Source organism: Pyrus communis, chromosome 2 (assembly GCF_041283825.1).
Source record: "Pyrus communis isolate YQ-2024b chromosome 2, ASM4128382v1, whole genome shotgun sequence".
In the NCBI taxonomy this organism is placed as follows: Eukaryota; Viridiplantae; Streptophyta; class Magnoliopsida; order Rosales; family Rosaceae; genus Pyrus; species Pyrus communis.
In genome coordinates this window covers 29,335,590-29,358,691 of record NC_142566.1, presented here as the reverse complement: position 1 = coordinate 29,358,691, position 23,102 = coordinate 29,335,590, and the positions used below count along the sequence as shown (strand labels likewise).

Here is a 23,102-nt window from a genome sequence, read left to right as displayed (position 1 = left end):
ATCTTAGAGGTTTACCAAGCAAACACTAGTTGCGACTTCTTTAAACCATGCTGAGATTCTCGCCTTGCATGAAGCCTCGCGTGAGTGCTTTTGGTTAAAAGCAATCATGGAATATATTCGAAGCACTAGTGGTCTTAATTCTATCGTTGACCTTCCTACGACAATCTTTGAAGACAATGCAACATGTATCGAATAGTTAAAGAAGGGATACATCAAGGGAGATAACACCAAGCACATAGCGCCGAAGTTCTTTTACTTTTACCAGTAACAATAGCATCAGAACATTGAAGTCAAGCAAATCCGTTTCCAAGACAACTTGGTCGATTTCTTCACCAAGTCATTGCCCAAGTCTCCTTTTAAGAAACTCGTCTAAGGAGTCGATATGCGTAAATTATCTGAATTGAATTGCTTGTAGTTCTCTTATTTGGAAGTTATGTCTAACTTAAGGGGAGTGTTCAGAAGCATACTCACTTGATCTTAATGTACTCTTTTTCCTACGATTAGGAGCATTTTTCCCATTGGGTTTTTGCTACCTAACGAGGTTTTGATGAGGCACCCATTCTGGGATGATCATACTCAGTTGAGTTCACTACTTTCATCTCATATGACATTTGTTTTAGACATTATGCATACTTCTCACTTTTCTACTTAGTCTATGGGTTTTTACCTACATTAGGTTTTAACGTAATGAGGTTTTGTGAGTTTTACTTCCAATGCATACTTTCTGTAAATTTGATACTCGTATTTGCCCGTTGTGCCGACAACTTCATCAACTGTTCTACCTCAACTGCTGAAGACTTGATGCGAAGTTTTGTTTGAGTACTTATAAACTCAATGGGGAGTGTTGCAATCATATTTAGAATGGGAATGTGATTGTGTAAATCCTAGTGTATCTAGGGATATCTTGGAATATTCCCTATAGTAGATATTATCATATTAGAGTTGTAATCTTATTAGGGTAAGGATTTAACTTATCCTACTACTATAAATAAAGGCACAATGGGGTGAAATAACACACACCGCACAATTAAATCTCTCTCTTCTCTCTCTTACTGTTGTCGGCCTCCTCCTCTCTATTCCCTTAGAATAGTTCAGTCAATTAGGCCTACAACATGGTTATCTTTATACAAAAAATGGGGATCCCTTCCCTTAAAGTTCTATCTTTTATACAATGTGTGATAGTTGTTGTCCTTATAGTGTATGGTAATAAACTATCATAAACATCATGTAGAGAAGCTTTTGGGATACTATAGAAAACTTTTGGGTGACCACTCATGTAATTGATACCCTATATATACTTATATAGAGAAATCTTTGGTTGAAGATTATGTCATTTTTGCTACTTAGTACTACAGTCTAGTGGTATTCCTTTTCACTTATAAGTGAGAGGTCTTAGGTTCTATTCTCGCAAATGGCGAATTTGAACCACATTATTGCTAGTTCATTGTGAGGCTAAGCCTACCCCTCCCCCTTAATGTAGATAATATTGTTTGTTCAAAAAAAAAAAATTATGTCCTTTCAACTTGTCATGTTACTATCCACTCTTTTAATGGAATAAAAGCCTTATTATTAAGAGTGGTGTTATCCACACAACCGTTGAACCTCTCACACAACTCTTATTAATATTTGTCATTTGACTCCATCAATTTATTCGATTCAACGGCTGGAAAATGAGATAGGTGTGCAAAAGGTAAAAAGGAATGCGCAAATAGCATTACCCATTATTTATCGCTCATTTATATTCAATAAAACCTGAAGAAAAAAAAAAATATTCCTATATAAATCACACTGCTTAGTTTTGTATATTGATTCTTTTCTTTTATTTTCTAAAAGGCATTGATACGAATTCTAGATGCTCTCTTAAGGTAAAAAATAGGCGCAAATATTTGCCTTACGTATAGTACGACTACGCATACCATCCTCTGAGATCCAATATTATTTGTTAACCTAGCTGCGACGAAAGCTAAGGTAATTACCACCTTATGTTCTGGGAATCTAATGGAAGGTTTTGGCAAAGCTCTCATTTATTACCGAATGGGACTCAATTGTCCATTGACGATGCGTTATTCTCGTCTAAATCGACAAAAAATCTATTGAGTTTTAAAGATATTCGCAAAAATGGGTACTAGATTGAAACGAGACATGAAAATAACGGGAGTATCTTTGCATTACATCACATATTCACGGCCAACGTCCTATCTTGGAGAAGCTTCCAACTTTCTCTTTCTGGTGTGTATTACGCAACTATTAAAGTAGTTGAAATTCATGCTGTCATGAATAAGAAGCTGATAAACTTAACCACTTTCATGCTCTAGCATGATCGTCTTAGCTATCCTGGCTCCACAGTGATGTAACAGATCATTACAAACTCGTATGGACATCTTTTGAGCCCTCAACATACTGCCATGTCCAACGAGTATCCTTGCACTGCTTGCTCACTAGGCAAATTGGTCATTCGACCTTCTAAGTTAAAAATTAACTTCGAATCCTTAGCATTTTTACAAAACTACAAGGAGACATTAGTGGACCTATTAAACCAGCTTGTGGGCCGTTTCACTATTTTATGGTTGTTGGAGAACAATTCAGAAATAAACAAAAATAACAGAAATAAACAGAACTTGAAATTCTAATATTTTATTTACCAAATATATTTGATGTGCAGAATGAAATTATACAATAAATACATAAACTAATATAAAAATATCAATGATACTAACTTGATCACAGAAGGTAGAGGCTAGCGTAAAAGCTATGTCCTTCGAACAGTATTTTCGTCCCACTCTTGTGCTTGTGGTTCTACAACGTCTGCTCAACCAGGATACAACTACCTAATTCTACAACCCGCACCGGATTATAGAACTCTAGCAAATTGCTTTGTTTGTTTACTCTCTGGAAATTTTGTACGGAAGATAAGGAGGAAGAAAAGATGATTCTCACTTAGATACTGTGATTGCAAATATATAGGTTGTTTCACACCTTTTCAAATACCTGTTCAGTGTATTTGAAAGCACACAACTCTTTCTAATAGCTGTGTCTTTTAATAAAAAAGTACAACTCTTTCTAATAGCTGTGTCTTTTAATCAAAACGTTTTTTAATTAATAAATTAATTAAAAAACTTAATCCGAAAATTAAAATTAATGAATCTGATTAATTTTAAATTCTAAGGCCCCAAGTGCCCCAAGGCTCTAGACCCTTGTCTTGATTAATTAATATTAATTGTATTTAGGCTATATTATATTCAAGCCTAATCCACACAACCATAAGGCCCAAGCCTTCAATCCATTTCCAAATGGTCCAAGTTCGAATTACTAAGAAAAGGGAATAAGCCTATATAAAGGCTTGTGAAAAAATATTATTGACCAATGTGGGACAAGAGGGTCTCAAACTCCAACAATACCCCACATTTGAGACGACTCTTTGGTCCTAGACACACTAAGATGCGAGAGTAAACAATAGATGTGACATACATCAGGAGATGTGTCTTTTGGACTTGAACCTACCTTAGTATATACTTATCGGATTTACTAGATGACGCAGTGAATATAAAATCTTGAACTATTCATCTCTGCAGTAAACCAAGACAATAAGCAAAACATATGCTACATTTACACATCACAAATTCATACGTTTGTGTTCTTTTTGGTCCTGAACAAATCCTGGATTCATGAGAGCTTTAGAGACTGTAGTCATGTAATTCTCATAAATGCGACCCCACATTTACTCTCATATAGGTGATATTGATTAAGAATAGGCTGCTACTATTCCACTTGATTTACAAGTATCAATATCATTAAACTAATGTATCCTACATCATCAGCAGTCAGCACACTTCTTCCATCATAGGAATGGGTATGTAAGTGTGTTTCTTCTTGAATCTAGCCAAACCAGTTTGCCTATTGAACCTAGACCATGGGATCTCCAATCAACTAGGTTAGGTTTCCGTTTAGCAGTTTCATTTTACTCTATTGGCTTTAAACCCATTCCCCTCGATGTATGCTTAACTTGCTCTCTAGACAAACCTTTAGTAAGCGGATCCGCAATATTATCTTTTGACTTAACATAGTCAATAGAAATTACACCACTAGAGAGCCATTGCTTTATTGTATTATGCCTTCGTCTAATTTGTCTAGACTTCCCATTGTATACACTATTTTTAGGTCGATATTGTGTAGCTAAACTATCATAGTGTATACATATTGCCGTTACAGGTTTAGGCCATATGGGAACATCCTCCAAAAAATCTCTTAGCCACTCAGCTTCTCCTCCAGCCATATCGAGGGCTATAAATTCCGATTCCATAGTTGATCAGGCTATGCATGTTTGTTTAGAAGATTTCCAAGATATTGTTGCTCCTCCCAAAGTAAATACATATCCACTTGTGGATTTTGTATCATTACTATCCGATATCCAATTCGCATCAGTAAATCCTTCAAGCACAGGAGGATATCTTGTATAATGCAATCCATAATTCATTGTATGCTTTAAGTATCTCAATACTCGAATTAAAGCTTCCCAATGATCATGCCCAGGATTGCATGTATATCTACTCAGTCTACTCACTGAGTATGCTATATCAGGCCTTGTACAGTTCATAATGTACATAAGACTTCCTCACATGTTTCTCTACGGTGTTTCATATTCCACAGCCTTTCCTCACATGTTTTGTCATCAATCACTGTACAAAGAAGCATCGATGATTAATAAACTTTCAAATTAAATGTTGGTATTATAGTAACTTCCAACTATAACCCAAGCTAAATTTAAAGACATTGAGAGGAAAAATGACTAACAAATTACATTCTCCCACATATTCTATCACAAATTCTCCTTGCTTATAACTTCATCCGTCACAATTACGGAATCACATTTCGCAATCAGTTATTTCTGATAAATAAATACAACACTTGATAACAGTTTAAGTACCTTAACAATGTCTGCAATTCTAACAAATGTGATTTCGAAATTGTAACGGATGAAGATATTAAGTACCTTAATAATGTATGCAATTATGGTAGATTAAATTGGAACCACATCTTCATCCCCTATTCCGTTAAGTACCTTAACAATGTCTACAATTCTAATAGAGAATTGTTATTAGCACTCCAAAATTAAATCTCATTCTACACTCCAAACTTTCTATATTTGGAAAGAAAAATACACTTGTAAGGAGTGTGGAATGAAATTTTTGAAGTGCCAATAACACTTCCCTTCTGATAAATAAATACAATACTCAATAACAATTTAATCTATGCACAAGGCATTAGAATGTCAAAGAAAAAACAATAATAAATCTATCAGAATAGACAGTCAGCTATTTCTTAAAAACCCAAAAACCTATCATCCTCCGAGTTATGCTCCTTTATATGTTTAAAGACATCAATCAGAACATCAGAAAGAAAAATAACTAGCATATGATGCAAAGTTAAAATCACTGCAATTCAGATTTTTCAACATAAGACAAATTACCTTAACCAGTTTCATCTTCTTCACAGTCACAGGTCTGTGCTGGAATGCTTTGTTTAGACAGGAATTTCCACATTTACAAACTCAGGAGCAGCTAGACAGAAGCATCCGGCAGATATAGCACATTCGAACTATTTATTACCAGACAATGAGGAAAGATCCGACACGAGAACATACAAATAATGCACAGAAGTGCAGTACAGGATGATCATAAGCAGCCTTTACATGCCTATTTTATTACAAATGCATGAAACGTAACCATCATCAGCCAAGAATGTCCTTACCCACAATGGCAGTCTCTACCACAAATAATAGAAGACTCTAGTGATGGGTTGCAGGAACAGAATATGCCATCATCCTCAAGTCGTCTTTTAATCGTCTTGATGAGATAAATATCTTAAATTTGTCCATGTAACCATCTTCAGCAACTCGTTCATTCATTCATGTATGTGAAAGGCTGATAGTTGAAGAAAGTAAAGAACGAAAAACAAAACCAAGAACCTTCTTCATAGCAGGTATGGCACCAAGAACCGCCGCCTAGTGGTACAACTTTTGGAAATACCAACCTACGTGTGATAATAAAGATACGTCATACTTAATCATGTTCTAGTTAACGGAAGATTTTTTTGGCATGCATGTGTTAGCTCAGCTCAAGTGGGTGGACTTTTTCGACACAGATTAGAAGCTTCCAGTTCCTAACTTCCAAGTAAAATAGGTAATTTTTTGAGATATAGATAAAAATGATCAATTTTTCTAATCTTAGGATCAAAATAGGATTTTTCGATATGTATAGACCATGCACACAACATGCACAACAATATGACAGAAGTATGAGATTTCTTTTACACCTTAAAATGACCAAATTATTCTCGTATATAAATAAATTATTTCCTCTTACCCAAATGTCATTTACACGTTTCTCCAAAAACCTCTCTCGCCCAATCCCCGACTCGAAGAACTTTAATCCATTAAAATATCCTCCTACATCTTCTTCATCCAATTTACACTAATAGCTCATTTACTAATCTGTAATCAAAATAAGGGAAATTGAATTGAGGAGGAATTGAATTGGAATGTGGTGGAGTCATAATCAAATTCTTATTAAAGCTATTTTACTAAAACATTGCCCTATATAAACTGTTTACTAATTCACATGAATCGAAATAGAAACTAATGTGATTACTAAAATACGCTTGTTCTACTAAATTATTTTATATGCTGATTAATAGAAAAATCAATTTACTTTTTTCATCAACTAATAAGAAAGTTAAATGATATCAAATAAAATTAAAAAGCAAACTAACCAATTACCAAACCCCAACCTAATTGTTCCTCTCCTTCTCTGCCTCTTTCATCTTTCAACAGTTTGAAATGGAAGAGTATTTATCAAATATAACCAAAAATTAACCCTTAATTTCAAAAATATCACTTTTTATAAAAACTTTCAAATATATCTAAAATTCAATCTAAAAATATACAAATACCCTCTGATTTAACAATAAAATAAATTAAAGGCTTTTTAGCCAAAATGATATGTGGCATTGACATAACTCCTTAATCTGGTCCTTAACAATTAATGATAAACAATAGTAGTGTTCTTGAATTTGTCTATCGTGAATCATTTTAGTCTTTCTTTGAATTTGTCTATCGTGATCATTTTAGTTTTTTCGCGAAAAATCTGTCAATTGCTCTGTTACTGTGATGATGTACAATCATATAACGACATGTGGATTAACTTTAAAAACTATTTTTATATTTAAAACTAAAAATGTTATTAGTAAGAAAAAAAGCATTGAAGGCATGATTGAAATTATGTTGCTCCCACTTACGGTAACCGTGGCGGTGCTCAATGTCGGTGATGAGGGGGTCAAAGGGGATATGGTTGTGGTGGTGGAGTGTAGAAGCGAAGGTGAAGTTGGACCAGAGCTTGAGGCGACAGTAGCTAAAAGGCCTTTAATTTATTTAATTGTTAAATTTGAGAGTATTTGTGTTTATTTAAGTGAAATTTTGGATATATTTGAAAGTTTTTATAAAAAGTGACATTTTTGAAATTAAGAGTTAATTTTTTGCTATATTTGATAAATACTCGAAATTGAAGGTGGGTTTGTGGCTGACAGGTAGTGGTGGTGGTGGTGATGTTGTTTCTATGAAGGATTAGTTTACAAGGCTGTGATTTCATGTTGGTTTGGTGTGGGGGCTTAGTTTATGACATTTTGTTCAAAAAATACCTATTAAAATTGCAGCAAGGTTCTTCTTGGTCTCTGTTTGATCTACTTTTGTGGTTTAATTGTTGTGGAAGATGATGGTGGCCGGGTCTGTGTCCTGGGAAAGGCAAGGGATGTGCGACGGTGGTGAGGGAGAAGGAGAGGGATAACACTGGGGACGAGAGCTTGGGTTTCTTTGGAATTTCAACTTTTATGTGATAGCACAATGGGTATAAAAAATAGATTCATCATCCCCTCAACCCTCCAGAATCCAAATATCATCCTATTATTAGGAGTCCAATTCCTCCAAATTTCGGAATTGGATTCCAAAATTTGTTTGAGACCCACTAAATTTTGATTTCTCCAAATTTAATAAACACTGAAGTATTCCGTAATCGAAATTCAATTATATTTCTTGATCTTGATTATCCTTAGGTAAACCTGCCCTAAAATAATTCTGGCGGGGGCGTCCTGCTCTCTCTGCTTTTATCGGTCTTGGTCTTCAGTCTTAACTGACAGATAATTCTTTGTTTTCTTTTCTTTTTCTTTTCTTTTGGGAGGTGGTGGTGCCCACTGCCCGCGTCTTCCCGCGTGAAAACCCATGAAGATTATTGTTAACAAGAAAGAAAGAGTGTAGACAAAGCAGACTAGCCAATGGTCAGCCGCATCTCCACAGGTCGCCTCCTCCGCGGAATCAATCATCTGCATCTGCTAATTAATAAGTAATTAGTTATATATCATATGCTTGTTAGTCAAAATAATCTTAAAGATCGATATAACTTCTTATTTTGATTTATAAGATTTAAATTAATAGAACTAGTGCTGAGTTGTCCACTATCAATTATTTTGATAATTTCACGAAATTTTTTTTAAATAAAGATAAAATGACAAAAATATCTTAATTTTTATCAAATCATTTTGACCTATTGTTTATTAAATTAAGGATATCTTTGTTATTTTGATCTTTATTTAACTAAAGTTTTTTAAGAAAGTACTTAAATGATTGACGGTAGACAAATCTAACAACTACTACTATTAATTTTAAATTTCAAGGATTACATTGAGGAGTTATGCTCATCTCAATAATTTTTTTAACCAAAAAATCTATATAGTATTAAAAAAAAAAAACGTGATGATAAGGACTTCAAGATTTTAGTTTTCAACCCAAAGCAATATGTTAATATAATAAGTTTATTTAATGATGAGGACAAAAAAAACAAATGCTATATTTCAGACCCTAGACGCACGGGCGGCAAACTGGAAACACTTGATCCTGTATTTTTCTTTCCTCTGCTCACTCGTCTACTTTTTTCACACCAGCCCAGATTTAAAACAAAACCATCCCAGATCTTCCCCTTCTTTTTCGGTCCGACAGAACCTTCAAAACTCTCCAGTTAATTACTCATCGCCTTCTTATACTTTTACTGTATGATCTATAAAATTAATTAAATGATTAAGATGTCAAAGGGGTTCTTGTTAAATAAGTTGGCTGATATGTATTATGGAAATGGAGGAGGTTTGACTCGTTGCCAATTTTTTTAGTTTGTTTTTCTTTATAATGGGCACACACAAAGTGTGTGTGAAAATTTTTTATTTTTGTTTTTGAAGTAGAAGATGATAGGAAGAGAGTGAGAGATTTTTATTTTTATTTTTTATTTTAATTAGAGATATTTTAGGATTACATATAGGTGAGGCTTTGAAAAAGAACAGCAAAACTTGGTTGTGTGAAATTACATTTATGTCCATATTACTTCTTCATGATCAGTTTTAATTAGAGCGTTATACAGTTATACTGGTAATTTTATTGAATTTTAGTTGATAATGAATGTTTTATTAATACGTAGTTTATTTTTCTTTATATTAAACTTTGCTTTTTTTATTTTATTAAATTTATGTTTTTTTTTTTCGTTAAATAAAATTATTAAGTGGTTTTTTTATTAAGAAAAAGTTTGGTTAAGCCTTTTTACTAAGAAAATGGCTTAGTTTGGGCAATTTCTCTTTCCTATAATATAGAGTGATACTATACTCATCTCAATGTCCTATTTCTCCACTCATCACAATAAGTTAAAAAATTAAAATGTTAGTTTTCCACCCCTATTATTCCTAAAATAACCTCTAGAATATTCAAATTCTTTTTTTAATTTTTATTGCATAAAGCCACTCAGTACTACAGTCTGGTAGTATTCCTCTTCACTTGGAAGTAAAAGGTCTTAGGTTCGAATCTCGTGGATGGCAAATTTGATACCAAATGAGGTTGCCCATTGTGTGATTTAGCCTAACTTCCCATCCTTCTAGTGTAAAAATATCGATGTACTAAAAAAAAAAAATATTGCGTAAATTACATTTTACACAATTCATGCGTCTTCTCCGTCCTCCAGCACACCATCCACCCTGAGCACATTGTCTTCCATTTCATCAGCGCCTTCCACCGCAACTACCGCTACCATATTTGACACGCCCTAATCCCGATGTCCAGGGGACAGTGGGATGGCCACGTGCTGGCCGACACCCGAGGATGAAGCAAGTTATTTTGTGAATGCATATGCCGAGAACATGTGAAACATGTATATAAACGAACTACATAATGTAATATTCTAATACAAACCTTACCAAAATAATATAATAATATTCATTCGACCATAAAATGATAGTGATAATGTATGACATGCTCAGAGCATACATCTAATTCATAATACAAGCGGAATGTGTGACAGAAAGTGCTATTACAAGTGATGTCAAAAGAAGAGAGGATGACACGATATCACTGGTAGGGGAATGCCTTGTTCCTAGGTCCTGACGGGGCGCAAAACAAACATGAATAGACCAAGTTGATATATAAGTAATACTAACATAGTTATTCAATAAGGTACTAACCCCTAAATTTTATGAAAACTCAATAGTATAATATGTTTGTACCATACTTGACCAATCCTAAAACTACTGAGCACCGGTCAACAGTATACCGTCAAGGATCCATAAGAGTTTACCTCTAACCAAGAGGCCAATCACAACACAACAAGTGTCGATATCAGAAACCAATCACAGCGCAACATGTGCCGATATCAGAGGCCAATCACAGCACGACACGTGTCAATGTCAGGACAAAGTTAGAAACTCTCTTCTATAAAAAGGGATCATTCTCCCACAATAATCTCTAATGTCATTTGTACTAAACTATTCACTAGAACTCACTAAAGGAGAGCTTGAACCTATGTATTTGTGTAAACCTTTCACAACTAATGAGAACTCTTCTACTCCGTAGACGTAGCCAATCTGGGTGAACCACGTACATCTTGTGTTGTTTGCTTCCCTGTCTCTATCCATTTACATACTTATCCACACTAATGACCAGAGAAATCTAGCGAATGTCACAAACTTGACACTTTCTGTTGTACCAAAGTCCTCGCTGATTTTGTGCATCAACATAATATGTAATAGGTTTTCCGAAAACCCTAACATGCCATAAAACCTTTCATAAAACATATATCATATAGTGTGCTTAATAGTGGTATCATATATTAGTATCTTACGACTGAAGCCACCAACCTACACCCGGCCGAAACCAATATAAGTATCATCACCCGTAGGCAGAATAGTGACCACTAGATAAGCACAAAAATCATTGAATATAATATTTCCAAACATAATACATATGTCTCAGCAGAGCTCAGTAGCTCAAACATCATATCTTAAAACCTCTTCATAGTATATAGTCATCAATCATATATACTACAAAGAACAATAAGGTATGGTATTTCAAAATATTCTTAGTAAAACATAAAGCATGTTATCTCATAAAGTGTAAATCTAATTTACTTATAAACGTTTCATAAAACGTAACCATTAAATCATGATTTTCATGTATGCATTTCTAATAGTAAAATCATGCATTTTATAAGGGGTTCACTCAATGATACTTCATCCTAGAAGAGCCGTGCGAAATAGGAGGGATGAAAACGCTGCTAATAATCATACCTAAGCACATAAAGGGTCCAATTAATACATGTTAGATCCCACATCACCCAGGGGAGAGGATCATCTATGCCTTATATGTACATGCCCACCTCCATATAGTACGAGGCATTTTGGGAGCTTACTGGCTTCGGAGTTCATCGGAACTCTGAAGTTAAGCGAGTTTGTGCGAGAGCAATCCCAGGATGGGTGCCCCACTGGGAAGTTCTCGTGTGAGTTCCCATAAACAAAACTATGAAGGCGTGGTCGAGACCCAAAGCGGACAATATCGTGCTACGGTAGAGTAGAGCCTGGGTCGAGATGTGATAATTTGGTATCAGAGCCAATCCCTAGCCGGATGTGTGCCGATGTGGACGTCGGGCCCCTAAGGGGGATGGATTGTTACATCCCACATCACCCAGGGGAGTGGATCATGTAAGCCTTATATGTATATTCTCATCTCTACCTAGCATGAGGCCTTTTGGGAGCTCACTAGCTTCGGATCCCGTAGGAACTCCGAAGTTAACCGAGTTCGCGCAAGAGCAATCCCAGGACGGGTGACCTACTGGGAAGTTCTCGTGTGAGTTCCTAGAAACACAACCGTGATGGCGTTCTCGTGTGAGTTCCTAGAAACACAACCGTGATGGCGTGGTCGGGGCCCAAAGCAGACAATATCGTGCTACGGAGGAGTTGAGTCCGGGATGTGGTGGGGGCCCAAATCTAACACGCCCCGATCCCGATATTCCCCGAATACCAAGATAGGCACGTGCTGGCCAACACCCGAGGATGACGAAAGCTATTTATTGAGTGCAAAAGCTGAAAACAAGGGATAAATAAGACTTATAAATATAAAAGCATAAAGAATATGCATTTAAGGAACGTGTTCAGAGTATACAACTAACTAGAACACTAAAAGAAATAATATAAAATTGAATGAAACAAAGGATGTATCTTACACCGAGAGGACTCGAAGATGCCTATGCAGAAGTGCATGGATGCTAGGATTGTATGCCTCGATTCTAAGTCCTGAATGGGGCACAAAACAAATATGAGGGGACCAAGTTGATATATATATATATATATATATATATATAATAAAACAATTATCAACGTAGTAACTCCCAGGTTTTATGAAAACACACATATCATGATAAACATAGGTTTTTTGAAACCTAGCATGTCATGCAATGTCTCAAATCATAACTTGTATATATAATAATCACTATTGAATGTCCGACAACTCTCCAGGCCCTATGCCGGCTCCCCGTCTTTAAGCAAATAGTCAGAGGAAAATTACCCCCAAGCCCCATGCTGGCTCCCCGTCCCTGTGCTAATAGCCAGAGAAAAACACTTCAGACCCTATACCAACACCATAACTGTCACCCGGGACGAACCGGAATCTATCCCTTCGTTCCGTAGCGGAATAGGGACCGCTAGGTAAGTACAAAACCATTGAACATATATATATATATTGAAAAACAACTTCATAGTATAAAGTCATCCATCATCTATACTATAAAAAGGTGTTCTAAACATGTTCTAAATATAATATCGTCATCCATCAGATATTCTATAAGAACACCAGTTATAGGAAAAATAGTAATAATTCAAAATAGCCTTAGTAAGCATGTTATCTCAAAGCATTTCATAGAACATAATCATTAAATCATGCTTTTCATGTATACATTTCTACTATCAAAACATGCATTTTTAGAAGGGATTCACTCATAGTACTTTGCCATCGAAAAGCTGCGTTGCTATCGAAGACAGAAACGTCACAATATATGCACCTAAGCACATAAAGGGTACACTTAGTCAAACTCTACTCAAACAATTTAATTTGGGAAAACAAACATTGAAAACGAGTTTAGTACGTCGAAATTAGCCTAAGAGGGGTTCCAGACAAAAACCTAAAAAGTCAACGGTCAAAGTCAACGTGGACCGTTGACTGATTAAAGTCAACGATGACCATTGACCGGGTCAACATCAAACCGGGTCAAAGTCAACGGATCCGGGTCAAGGGTTTTGGGTTGGACCAGGTTGGGCCTAAAAGGTTTGGGTCCAAGGGTTTAAAAGGTTTGGGCTTTAAGCTCGACCCACTGTAAAAGGGTTTTGGGGTTTAAATAAAAAGGTATTTGGGTTGGGCTTTACGAGGCTTGGGCCTCTGGACAATTGGGCTTCGGGTTTGGGTCAAATGGGCTGGGTAACCCAGCCCAAAGGCCTGGGTTGAGGGTGGTTTTCAGGCCACCATTTGGCCGGTTTATGGGTTGATTTTCCAAGTCTCATAACTTAATCGTTACTCAACGAAATCGAGTGAAACAAAAATGAAAGTTGTAGTACTCAGCGAAACAAAGAGACTGATACCTTGCACGCCAGTCAAATTGCCATAGTTTGGCCGTAAATTTCCTCGAAAGGGGCGGTGCTCGCCGAAAAATTTGGAAAAGCTACTCTGAGCTATTTTTTGCGATTCAAACGATACACAACTTAAAACAAGCTTCGATCTAACTTTAAAACACATCCCAAGGGTTTTTAGAAGCTTACCAACGTTGGGAAATCACGTAACTCATCGGGGAAGACGATCAACAATACCGGCCAAATGGAAGAGAAGGGTTTGGGGTGTTATTTCTTTGTTTTTGAGAACACAATGGTGATGGTGATGATGTTTTGTTGTTGTCGTGGTGATTGATGATGAGGAAGATGAGGGTGTGCAAGGAGGGAGAACAAGGGTGAAAGGGAGAGGGAGTGAAAGGGTTTTGAGAGAGAGAACTGAGTGATTGCAGAGCAAGAGAGACTTTTCAGAAAAATAAAAGAAAAGGGAAGGGAAATGGGGGACAAATCAGGCGGTGGGCCCCTTGGGCTCACCAACTAAGACCCAAGAACCATTTTTAAAAGGAAAATATCCCCAAACTTAGTGAAAATACAAAAATACCCTTTTTGTTTCGTAAATCCTGAGACGGGTTGTTATAATACAACTCTACCATAACGATTGAATTTCATAAAACGAACATCATAAATGGATTCAGGATGTCAAAAAACATAAAGGGAGACCTCGGGTACCCCCTCCCCGACGGCAATGCGCCGAGATGGGTCATCGGAAAGTTGGTTGGAAAAGTTATCTGCACCGCTGACAGTGGACAACAGAGCACAGTGCCTCCGGTGGAAGCGAGTGTGCTCCACGCACCAGCACAGATGGGCACCTAAGCGCGGCTTAAGATCTGGGTTGGGTCCATATAGGTTGGGCCAAGGATTCAATGGGTCTGGGTTACAAGGTTAGGCCTGGACCTAGGTTTGGGTTTGGGTTCAGATAAGGTCGGAGGCCTTGGGTTTGGGCTTTAGGGCTATTAAACTTAGGCTGGGTTTAGTAGACCGAAGGCCCGGGTTTGCACAACCCAAATGCCTGGGTTTAGGGTTACCAGGTCGGGTTAACTCGTCTTTCAAGCCAGTTTCGCGAAGAGGAAGCCGGAGCCTCTCGAGCTCCATTCAACTCCGATACACAAGCCTAAGACTCGATCCACCCACCAAAATGAAGCTTAAAGAACGTAGATTAAGATTATACCTTTTTTCAAGTCTAACCATGGTCGGGAAGTGGTCGAGAAATGGGCTCGAAGCCGTCGGACCTCGCCGGAAAGGTTTGTTGGGTTCTCTGTGCTTCATAAAGGGGGAGGGAGAAGGTCGACACTGGTGGGGGTGCTGCCGTTGTGATGAGTGGGTGGGTGAGTGTGTTAGTCCTCGGGAACGAGAAAAGAGTGAGAGAGAGATCTACAAGAGGAAGATAGTTGAAAGTGTTGTGAGAGAGAGAGAGAGAGAGAGTTGCTTTTCAAAAAGAAGGAGAAGAGAGTCACGGGGAGGGGAAAAAGGAAGGAAACATGTGGGCCCCAGTGGCTCGCAAAACAAGGTCACTAAAGATGAAACACGAAAATATCCTAAAAACGTTCGACGTTCGAACGTAGAATCTTCGTTATAAATCTGAATTCAAAACCATTCACACCTACACATTCATGGCGATGAGTACGACAAGAATAACTTAATTAAATGAAACCTACGTGTTTCGACGAGACGGTCAACGAAGTCAACTCAAGGGTAAAAAGGTAATTTCATAAGTCCGACAATATGAAAATACCCTAAATTTAGGACGGGGTTTCACAACATCGACTCGAACCTCTACCACTTCATTTGCAAAGTGGTTGGATTTTGTTTTGTGTGAATCGAACTCAATCTATATGTGGATTGTATATAGACAAGCCTTGAATAATGTACCTGCCAATGGGTTTTTTCCTTTTTTTTCTTTGTTTGGTCTTAGATGTCATTTTACAAATGAGAAAATTAGTATTAAAATGTAGATGGGAAAATAAGATAGTGAAGTAAGTAGGCTAAAGGGGAATTAATCATCTGCTAATTAATTAACAATATTATAGCATTCGGAACCTCCAGCTGCTTTTGCTTTAACAGCTTCCAAAACCTAATTCCTCAATTATTCTCCTCTTTATCGTCACTCTCACTGTGCGCATATAAATACGATTACAGCCTTACATCCATCCTTACAGCGTAGCCTAACCTTGCTTTTATAAATTTTATATTTTTAATGACTAGCCTCCCTGGCTTTGAATTGGACATTGTTCCTAATAATAATTCAACGGACTAATTAGTACCAATCCCATTTTTAATGCGACGCGCTTAATTCATGGGAGGACACGGCACTACTCAGTCAACAGACAGATATAGCCGCCACAAGACAAACCGCGTACAGAGGTAGTAGGCTGCCTCTGCTGGCCGTCACACATTCCATTCCGCTGTGATCTCCAGCAGGCTGCACGTAATCCAATCCGTCATGGCAGAAGGAGGAACAACCTTGGAGTACACTCCGACTTGGGTGGTGGCTTTGGTGTCTAGTGTCATAGTCATCCTATCACTTTTCCTCGAGAGAACCCTTCACTACACCGGCAAGGCAAGCCAATCCAATCCTATACATCAGTAGCAATGATGTCACTTTTTAATAAGAGAAGAGACTACAACTAATCAAGATAACCCTCCTTGATTGTTTGCTTGCTTCAGTATCTCAAGAAACACAACCAGAAACCTCTCTTTCAGGCCTTGCAGAAGATCAAAGAAGGTCGGTCAAATTCCATTTCATTCATTCATGAATCGATACCATTGAATTATTTATATGATGAATCCAATTGGTGGTGCGCCATGCATGCAGAGTTGATGCTTTTGGGGTTTATATCACTGCTGCTGACGGTGTTCCAAGGACGTATAGCCAAAATCTGTATAACCGAAAAACAGGCCGGTCAATGGCTGCCTTGCAAGAAAGAGACCACCAGTACTAGTACTAGTGCCCATTTCCAGACCGTGTTCTTTCCCTGGAGCAGTGCTGCCCGTCGCCTTCTTGCTGAAGACTCTGCTTCCACCACGTCCGGCTCCTGTTCAGAGGTACCTAGCTACCTCTACTTTCACATGTTGGAGTTGTTCCACCTGATGATTTGACATGACAATCAAAACTCAACCAATCTAACCGACTCCATAATATATGTATGTATATCTAATTAATCTAACTAATTCTTTTCCAGGGGAAGGTCCCTCTGTTATCCACCACGGCATTGCATCATCTTCACATCTTCATTTTTGTGCTGGCTGTGGTGCATGTGACTTTCTGTGTTCTAACCATTCTTTTTGGAGGAGCAAAGGTAATAGTAATTAACTAACTGTCATCTTTAATTGATTTCTTATTCTTAATTGTCTTCTTCCTGTTCTCCATCTAATTCACTAATCATTCTACGGATATACCATCAATTATATTACCATCGATGGAGCAGATACGTGAATGGAAACATTGGGAGGATTCTATCACCAAAAAGGAGTACAACCCACAAGAAGGTAACACTAATACATACTGTTGGTACTGTTGGTTAACTAACAAGTAACAGTTAATGTAATGTTTACACCACTGATCAGGATTCAGATGGATAATTGTTCCTCACTAATGAAATATTATGTGTGCAGTTTTGACAATGAAGTTCACCCACGTCCACGATCATGATTTTATTAGGCGCCGCTTTCGTGGTATTGGAAAGAATTCAGCTATTCTTGGCTGGTTGGTGAGTCATCATATCAATATGGACAATCCTTTTTCCTTTCTTTTTTGAGAGTAAATTAAATGCGCATCCAGGGTATTGACAATCCTTTTTCCCTTAATTAGCTAAGCTTCATCAACTTACTCTCTCTACGTCTGTGTCTACATCTGCATCTGCCTGCTAGTGCTAGTGCTACATCATAATATCAAATTCTGAGTTAAAGGGATCCCTTCTTTTTCAGCATGCATTTTTCAAGCAATTTTATGGCTCTGTGACCAAAACAGATTATATGACAATGCGACTAGGCTTCATCAGTGTAAGTTGATTTCGTTTATTATTTTCTTTTCTCTTTGTGGTGCTCGATATTGCACATTTTGAATGTTTCCACACAAATTACACTTGCTGTTTCAAAATTCAGAGTAATTCTTTCTTCTGTAGACCCATTGCAAGGCAAATCCAAATTTTAATTTCCACAAGTACATGATTCGTGCCCTTGAAGCAGACTTTAAAAGAGTCGTTGGGATAAGGTTAGTTACACTTACAACCGACAACATCATAGATTCACAAGTATCATGCTCATAGTTCCATTAGCTGCATCTTCTTGCTAGCTGTTTAATTAGCTCACTTCCTTACTCGTAGACTTGGAGGATCATGAGATTTTATATTGGAATATATCGTCTTTGGAATGTTCCCTCTGCTGTCACAAGGCATTCTTACTTTGAGGATGCTATTAACTTTTTGTTTTTATTTGCAATGACAGTTGGTATCTTTGGATCTTTGTGGTCATCTTCTTGTTGCTGAATGTGTCGGGTAAGCTGTTACAATTTTGGGATTGTATTAGTTTTATTGGCAAGAATTTGAACCTGCTGCATCACATGAAGATCATTATCGACACCTCACACATACTTGTGATGTTTAATTGTACGCAGGTTGGCATGCCTATTTCTGGATAGCATTCATTCCATTCATCGTAAGTTTGACAAATTTATACTTCAAAAATTAATGCACTAGTTCTCGTTTTGTCTCCCCAAATCTACAGGCTAAGCAGGTAACTTAATCTAAGGTTGTTTCATCTGTTGTGATTATTTCTTAATTTTATTGATTGTCTATGAATTGGTGTGCAGCTTTTACTTGCGGTTGGGACTAAGTTGGAGCATGTAATAAGTCAACTGGCCCATGAGGTTGCTGAGAAACACATTGCAATCGAAGGTGACTTGGTTGTTCAGCCTTCAGATGATCATTTTTGGTTTCACCGGCCCAGACTCGTTCTCTTACTCGTTCATATCATCCTGTTCCAAAATTCGTTTGAACTCGCATTTTTCTTCTGGATATTGGTAACATTTTTCTTCAAAATCATCAAATTGAAGGTCAAAATGCTAGTGCTAGTAGATTACTTTCTCATATTTCACATTTGGTGCTTCAATCTCTTGCAGGTTCAGTATAAATTTCATTCCTGCATGATGGGGGAACTTGGTTATGTTATCCCAAGGCTTGTAATTGGGTATAAAACCATGTTCATTAATTATAAATGTTTGATATATTCGTATTCCAACACATGTTCGTAAACCTGCTAACATGTTTTCTTTCTTCTCTCTCGTCCGAATGCCAATGTCTCAAGAGTATTCGTTCAGTTCGTCTGCAGTTACAGTACCTTGCCACTGTACGCAATTGTCACACAGGTGAGTTGCATTGCGGGAAAACACTCACACACACATAGAAGAGTTATTGCTGCAATTGCTTTCCTTCCTTTGTTGCTCTATCCATCTAATGTCTACTGCTTGTAATGAAATCAAGATGGGAAGTTCGTTCAAGAAGGCTATATTTGAAGAACATATACAAGAGGGGCTTGTTGGGTGGGCTCGGTCGGCCAAAAAGAATAAGGCGTTGAGAAACGCAGCTAACGCAAATGGTTCTGGTTCTGGTTCTGGTGCTGGTGCCGGTTCTACTCAAGTAGGTGTAGGTGTAGGTGTAGGTCTCAAAGAGAAAGAGAAAGAGGCTTCAGTGACACTTGAATTGGCTCAAAAACTAAAAGTTGGAAACAAGGAGGGATCTTCTCTCCAACGTCATGACACTACTTCTACAGGTGCGGCTGCGGCTGTGACTGCCGTAGAAATTGAGCCCCAACAGCCACTCATACAGCAAAGTAAACTTCAATAAACCTGCCGGAGAAATCAAGCATTGCGATTGGATCATATGCTGCGGCCTACACTGCATTATGCTATCAAAGTGGATGTTGGTGATACAATTCTCCCTGCGAGTGTTTTTAACTCTTATCAGTTTAAAATGCTTGTAACACTTTAAGTAGGCATGAGGCTCTTTTAAACAAGTGATTTGTTATATCAAGCGCGCCACTGTTGGCAAATACCAACTTCAATGTTGAATTGTAATGTTATTTGAATGTAAACTGCACCATAAGTAAACTGAATTTCTAATAAAAACGATTGTGCCATGAATGGGGTTATGATCCATGTTAGGTTTTTTTCCTTTTTTTTTTATGCCTTATTTTAGAAAGGACTTCAAATATTTTCTTTATGTCTGCCAAATGATAACTACAAACTGGCTAACACTCTTGGCTTAACTTAGTTTGCAATTCTCACATAGATTAGACATGGTCAGGTAAACTTTCTTGCTAGTCGGGCTAATTTGCATGCTTCTGAGTGCTTTAAAAAAACTTTTCTTAAAGAAAATTGATACTACAGGCAATGTAGCAAAAGCTGTAAACATGAATACAAGTACAAAGAAACTAGTTACAAAAGAAATTTAAAAAAAAAAAGGTAGGCTTGCAAAGCGTTAAAGTTTTTTTGTGTTATTATTTGAGTGTCATTTTTTTCCTTCTTTTATGCTGCTTTATATAAAACAAACATTCTTCTTGTTTAAGCTTTTTACTCTCAGAATAATTCTTTCTGCTTTCAATTGTTGATGTGACTACTGACAAAATATAAAAATTTACAATACTCGAGCTTTCATCCTCTCAAAACTATCAAAATGCCATCATAAAGTAGCTTTTCATACGTAAAACCGATTGGGTTAAACGTACAGTGTGAAAGAAGGTTTGTCACCCACAACTCCACATATAAGAGCAACTCCAGTGTTGGAGCCCTCCCCCATGGCAATACACTATTCAATCCACCTAATGAACAGTAACTGCCCTTAATGAACAGTAAGTAGCCCTGGCAATAGAATTTGCATCTCCACCGTTACACTTCAATAGCCCTGGCAATAGGCAATAAAATATTAGTATTTTTTTTTATTATAAAATAATACAAAATAATTTTAATTGTAATATCGGATAAGATTTTTAATCGTTCTCGGTGCGCCACGTGTCATTATCCGAAGTATTATTAAATAATACAAAATAATACAATTATTGGTGATGGATTTCTGATAAGATTATTAACCAATCACGTCGCGCCACGTGTCATAATCGGTTCACAATCTTTGAGGATAGATTTCCATCAGATTTTTAACGAATGACGACATGCCACGTGTCATAATCCGTTCACAATCTTTGAGGATAGATTTCCATCAGATTTTTAACGAATGACGGCATGCCACGTGGCATTATGCAGAACCTAATCATTTCTGAATCCTCTATATAATCCACCATCCATCCTCACAAATCTCACACCAAAATTCTCAAGATCTCTATCGTTATTCATAGTTTCTGCTTCCTTATTCACAAAAATTTGTATCATTATTCATAGTTTCTGTTTCTTTCTTTCAATGTCGTCTTCTTCTTCCTCAATGATGATGTGGGAATACAATCAGGAAGAGGAAGAATTGTTTAACGAATCTGAAGCAATCTTCAATCACCAGAGGGTAAGAAATGAGAGGGAAGAGGATGAGGAGCGTCAAATGAGAAATGACGAAGTAAGAAGGGGCAGAGCCTCACATTCCCGTCGAGTCATCCAAGCTGCGGCTCAGATCTGCAGGCCCAGCCGTTCTGGAAACCTTGATAGAAGCAGGCAACGACGAGGTATGGAACTCTTGGATGATTATTTTGTTCCTAATAGTGCATTCCCTGATACGTACTTTAGACGTCGTTTTAGAATGGAACGACATTTGTTCAACAAAATCATGATTGCTGTTTGCAACCATGATTCTTATTTTGTGCAAAAAAAAGATGCTTTTGGTGCTATGGGTCTATTGCCTGAGCAAAAAATTACTGCTGCCTTGCGGATGCTTGCATATGGAGCATCTGCAGACCAAGTGGATGAGATAACGAGGATGGGGCAATCAACCATTCTTGAGTCCCTGATGAGGTTTTGCGGAGCAATCGAATCTATCTACACCGCTGAGTACCTCCGCAAACCTACACACATGGACTTGGAGCGGCTGTTGAAGAAGGCGGAGATGCGTGGCTTTCCGGGGATGATTGGAAGCATTGATTGTATGCACTGGACGTGGAAAAACTGTCTAAGTGCATGGCAAGGCGCTTACGGGGACAGAAAAGGAGCAAAAAGTATCATTTTGGAGGCGGTGGCATCTTTTGATACATGGATTTGGCACGCCTTTTTCGGGGTCCCGGGAGCTCAAAATGACATCAACGTCCTTGCCCAATCCCCAGTGTTCAACGATGTCCTGCAAGGAAATGCACCAAAAGTTACGTATGAGGTCAACGGACGTATGTACGACGGGCCATACTACCTAGCTGACGGCATCTACCCGCGCTGGTCAACCTTTGTCAAAACAGTGCCACGTCCACGGAGTGCAAAGGAAAAACACTTTGCAAGCTGTCAAGAGGGGTGCAGGAAGGATGTGGAGCGTTGTTTCGGTATCCTCCAAGCTCGCTGGGCGATCGTCAGGGGTGCTGCTAGATTGTTTGATGTAGAGTCGCTTCGATCCATCATGATGACGTGCATCATTCTTCATAACATGATTGTGGAAGATGAGTACGATTATGAAGCCGTTGATGAATATGAGCCAGACCCGATGAACAATTCAAGAACACGTATATATTGTGCTCATGACGCCACCGATGAGCCCGTGCAACATGAGCCATTACAAAGGGATGGACGTTACAATGAAAGGCTCATTCAACGATATACTGCATTTCAAATGCCAGACATGCACAATGCCCGACAAATTGACTTGATAGAGCACCAGTGGGCATTGAAACAAGCTGAAGATAATTAAGTTCATTTAGTGTGTTTTTTTTTAATTTGGTATGTTTATGTTATTTTATTTGGTGTGTTTTATTATTTGGTATGTTTAAGTAATTTTTTTATGTTTATGTTTATGTAATTCTTAGAATATGTAATTCTTAGTATGTTTATGTTTATGTAATTTTGTTATGTTTATGTTTATGTAATTCTTAGTATGTTTTATGTTTATGTTTATGTTTATGTAATTTTGTTATGTTTATGTTTATGTAAAGGACTTTTAATTAGAACGATGGACTTTTAATTAGAA

The 23,102-nt window shown here is 37.5% G+C and overlaps 1 protein-coding gene across 1 annotated transcript; it reads left to right on the top strand.

Moving 5' to 3' along the window:
• Nucleotides 1-16,161: 16,161 nt before the first annotated feature.
• LOC137747255 (MLO-like protein 1) lies at nt 16,162-20,143 on the top strand. The gene is made up of 14 exons (XM_068487328.2): nt 16,162-16,564; nt 16,672-16,729; nt 16,820-17,049; nt 17,187-17,303; nt 17,433-17,493; nt 17,620-17,714; nt 17,932-18,006; nt 18,129-18,217; nt 18,451-18,500; nt 18,620-18,660; nt 18,815-19,024; nt 19,124-19,191; nt 19,309-19,369; nt 19,485-20,143. Exons 1-14 carry the CDS (start codon nt 16,448-16,450, stop codon nt 19,845-19,847), a joined length of 1,635 nt encoding a protein of 544 aa, XP_068343429.2. The 5' UTR covers nt 16,162-16,447; the 3' UTR covers nt 19,848-20,143.
• The last annotated feature ends 2,959 nt before the right edge of the window (nt 20,144-23,102 follow it).

Coding starts and splice junctions, on each gene's coding strand:
- LOC137747255 (XM_068487328.2), top strand. CDS start 16,448: ATGGCAGAAGGAGGAACAACCTTGGAGTACACTCCGACTTGGGTGGTG. Junction 17,715..17,931: donor CAGCTATTCTTGGCTGGTTG/GTGAGTCATCAT, acceptor CTTCTTTTTCAG/CATGCATTTTTCAAGCAATT. Junction 18,501..18,619: donor CTTGTTGCTGAATGTGTCGG/GTAAGCTGTTAC, acceptor AATTGTACGCAG/GTTGGCATGCCTATTTCTGG.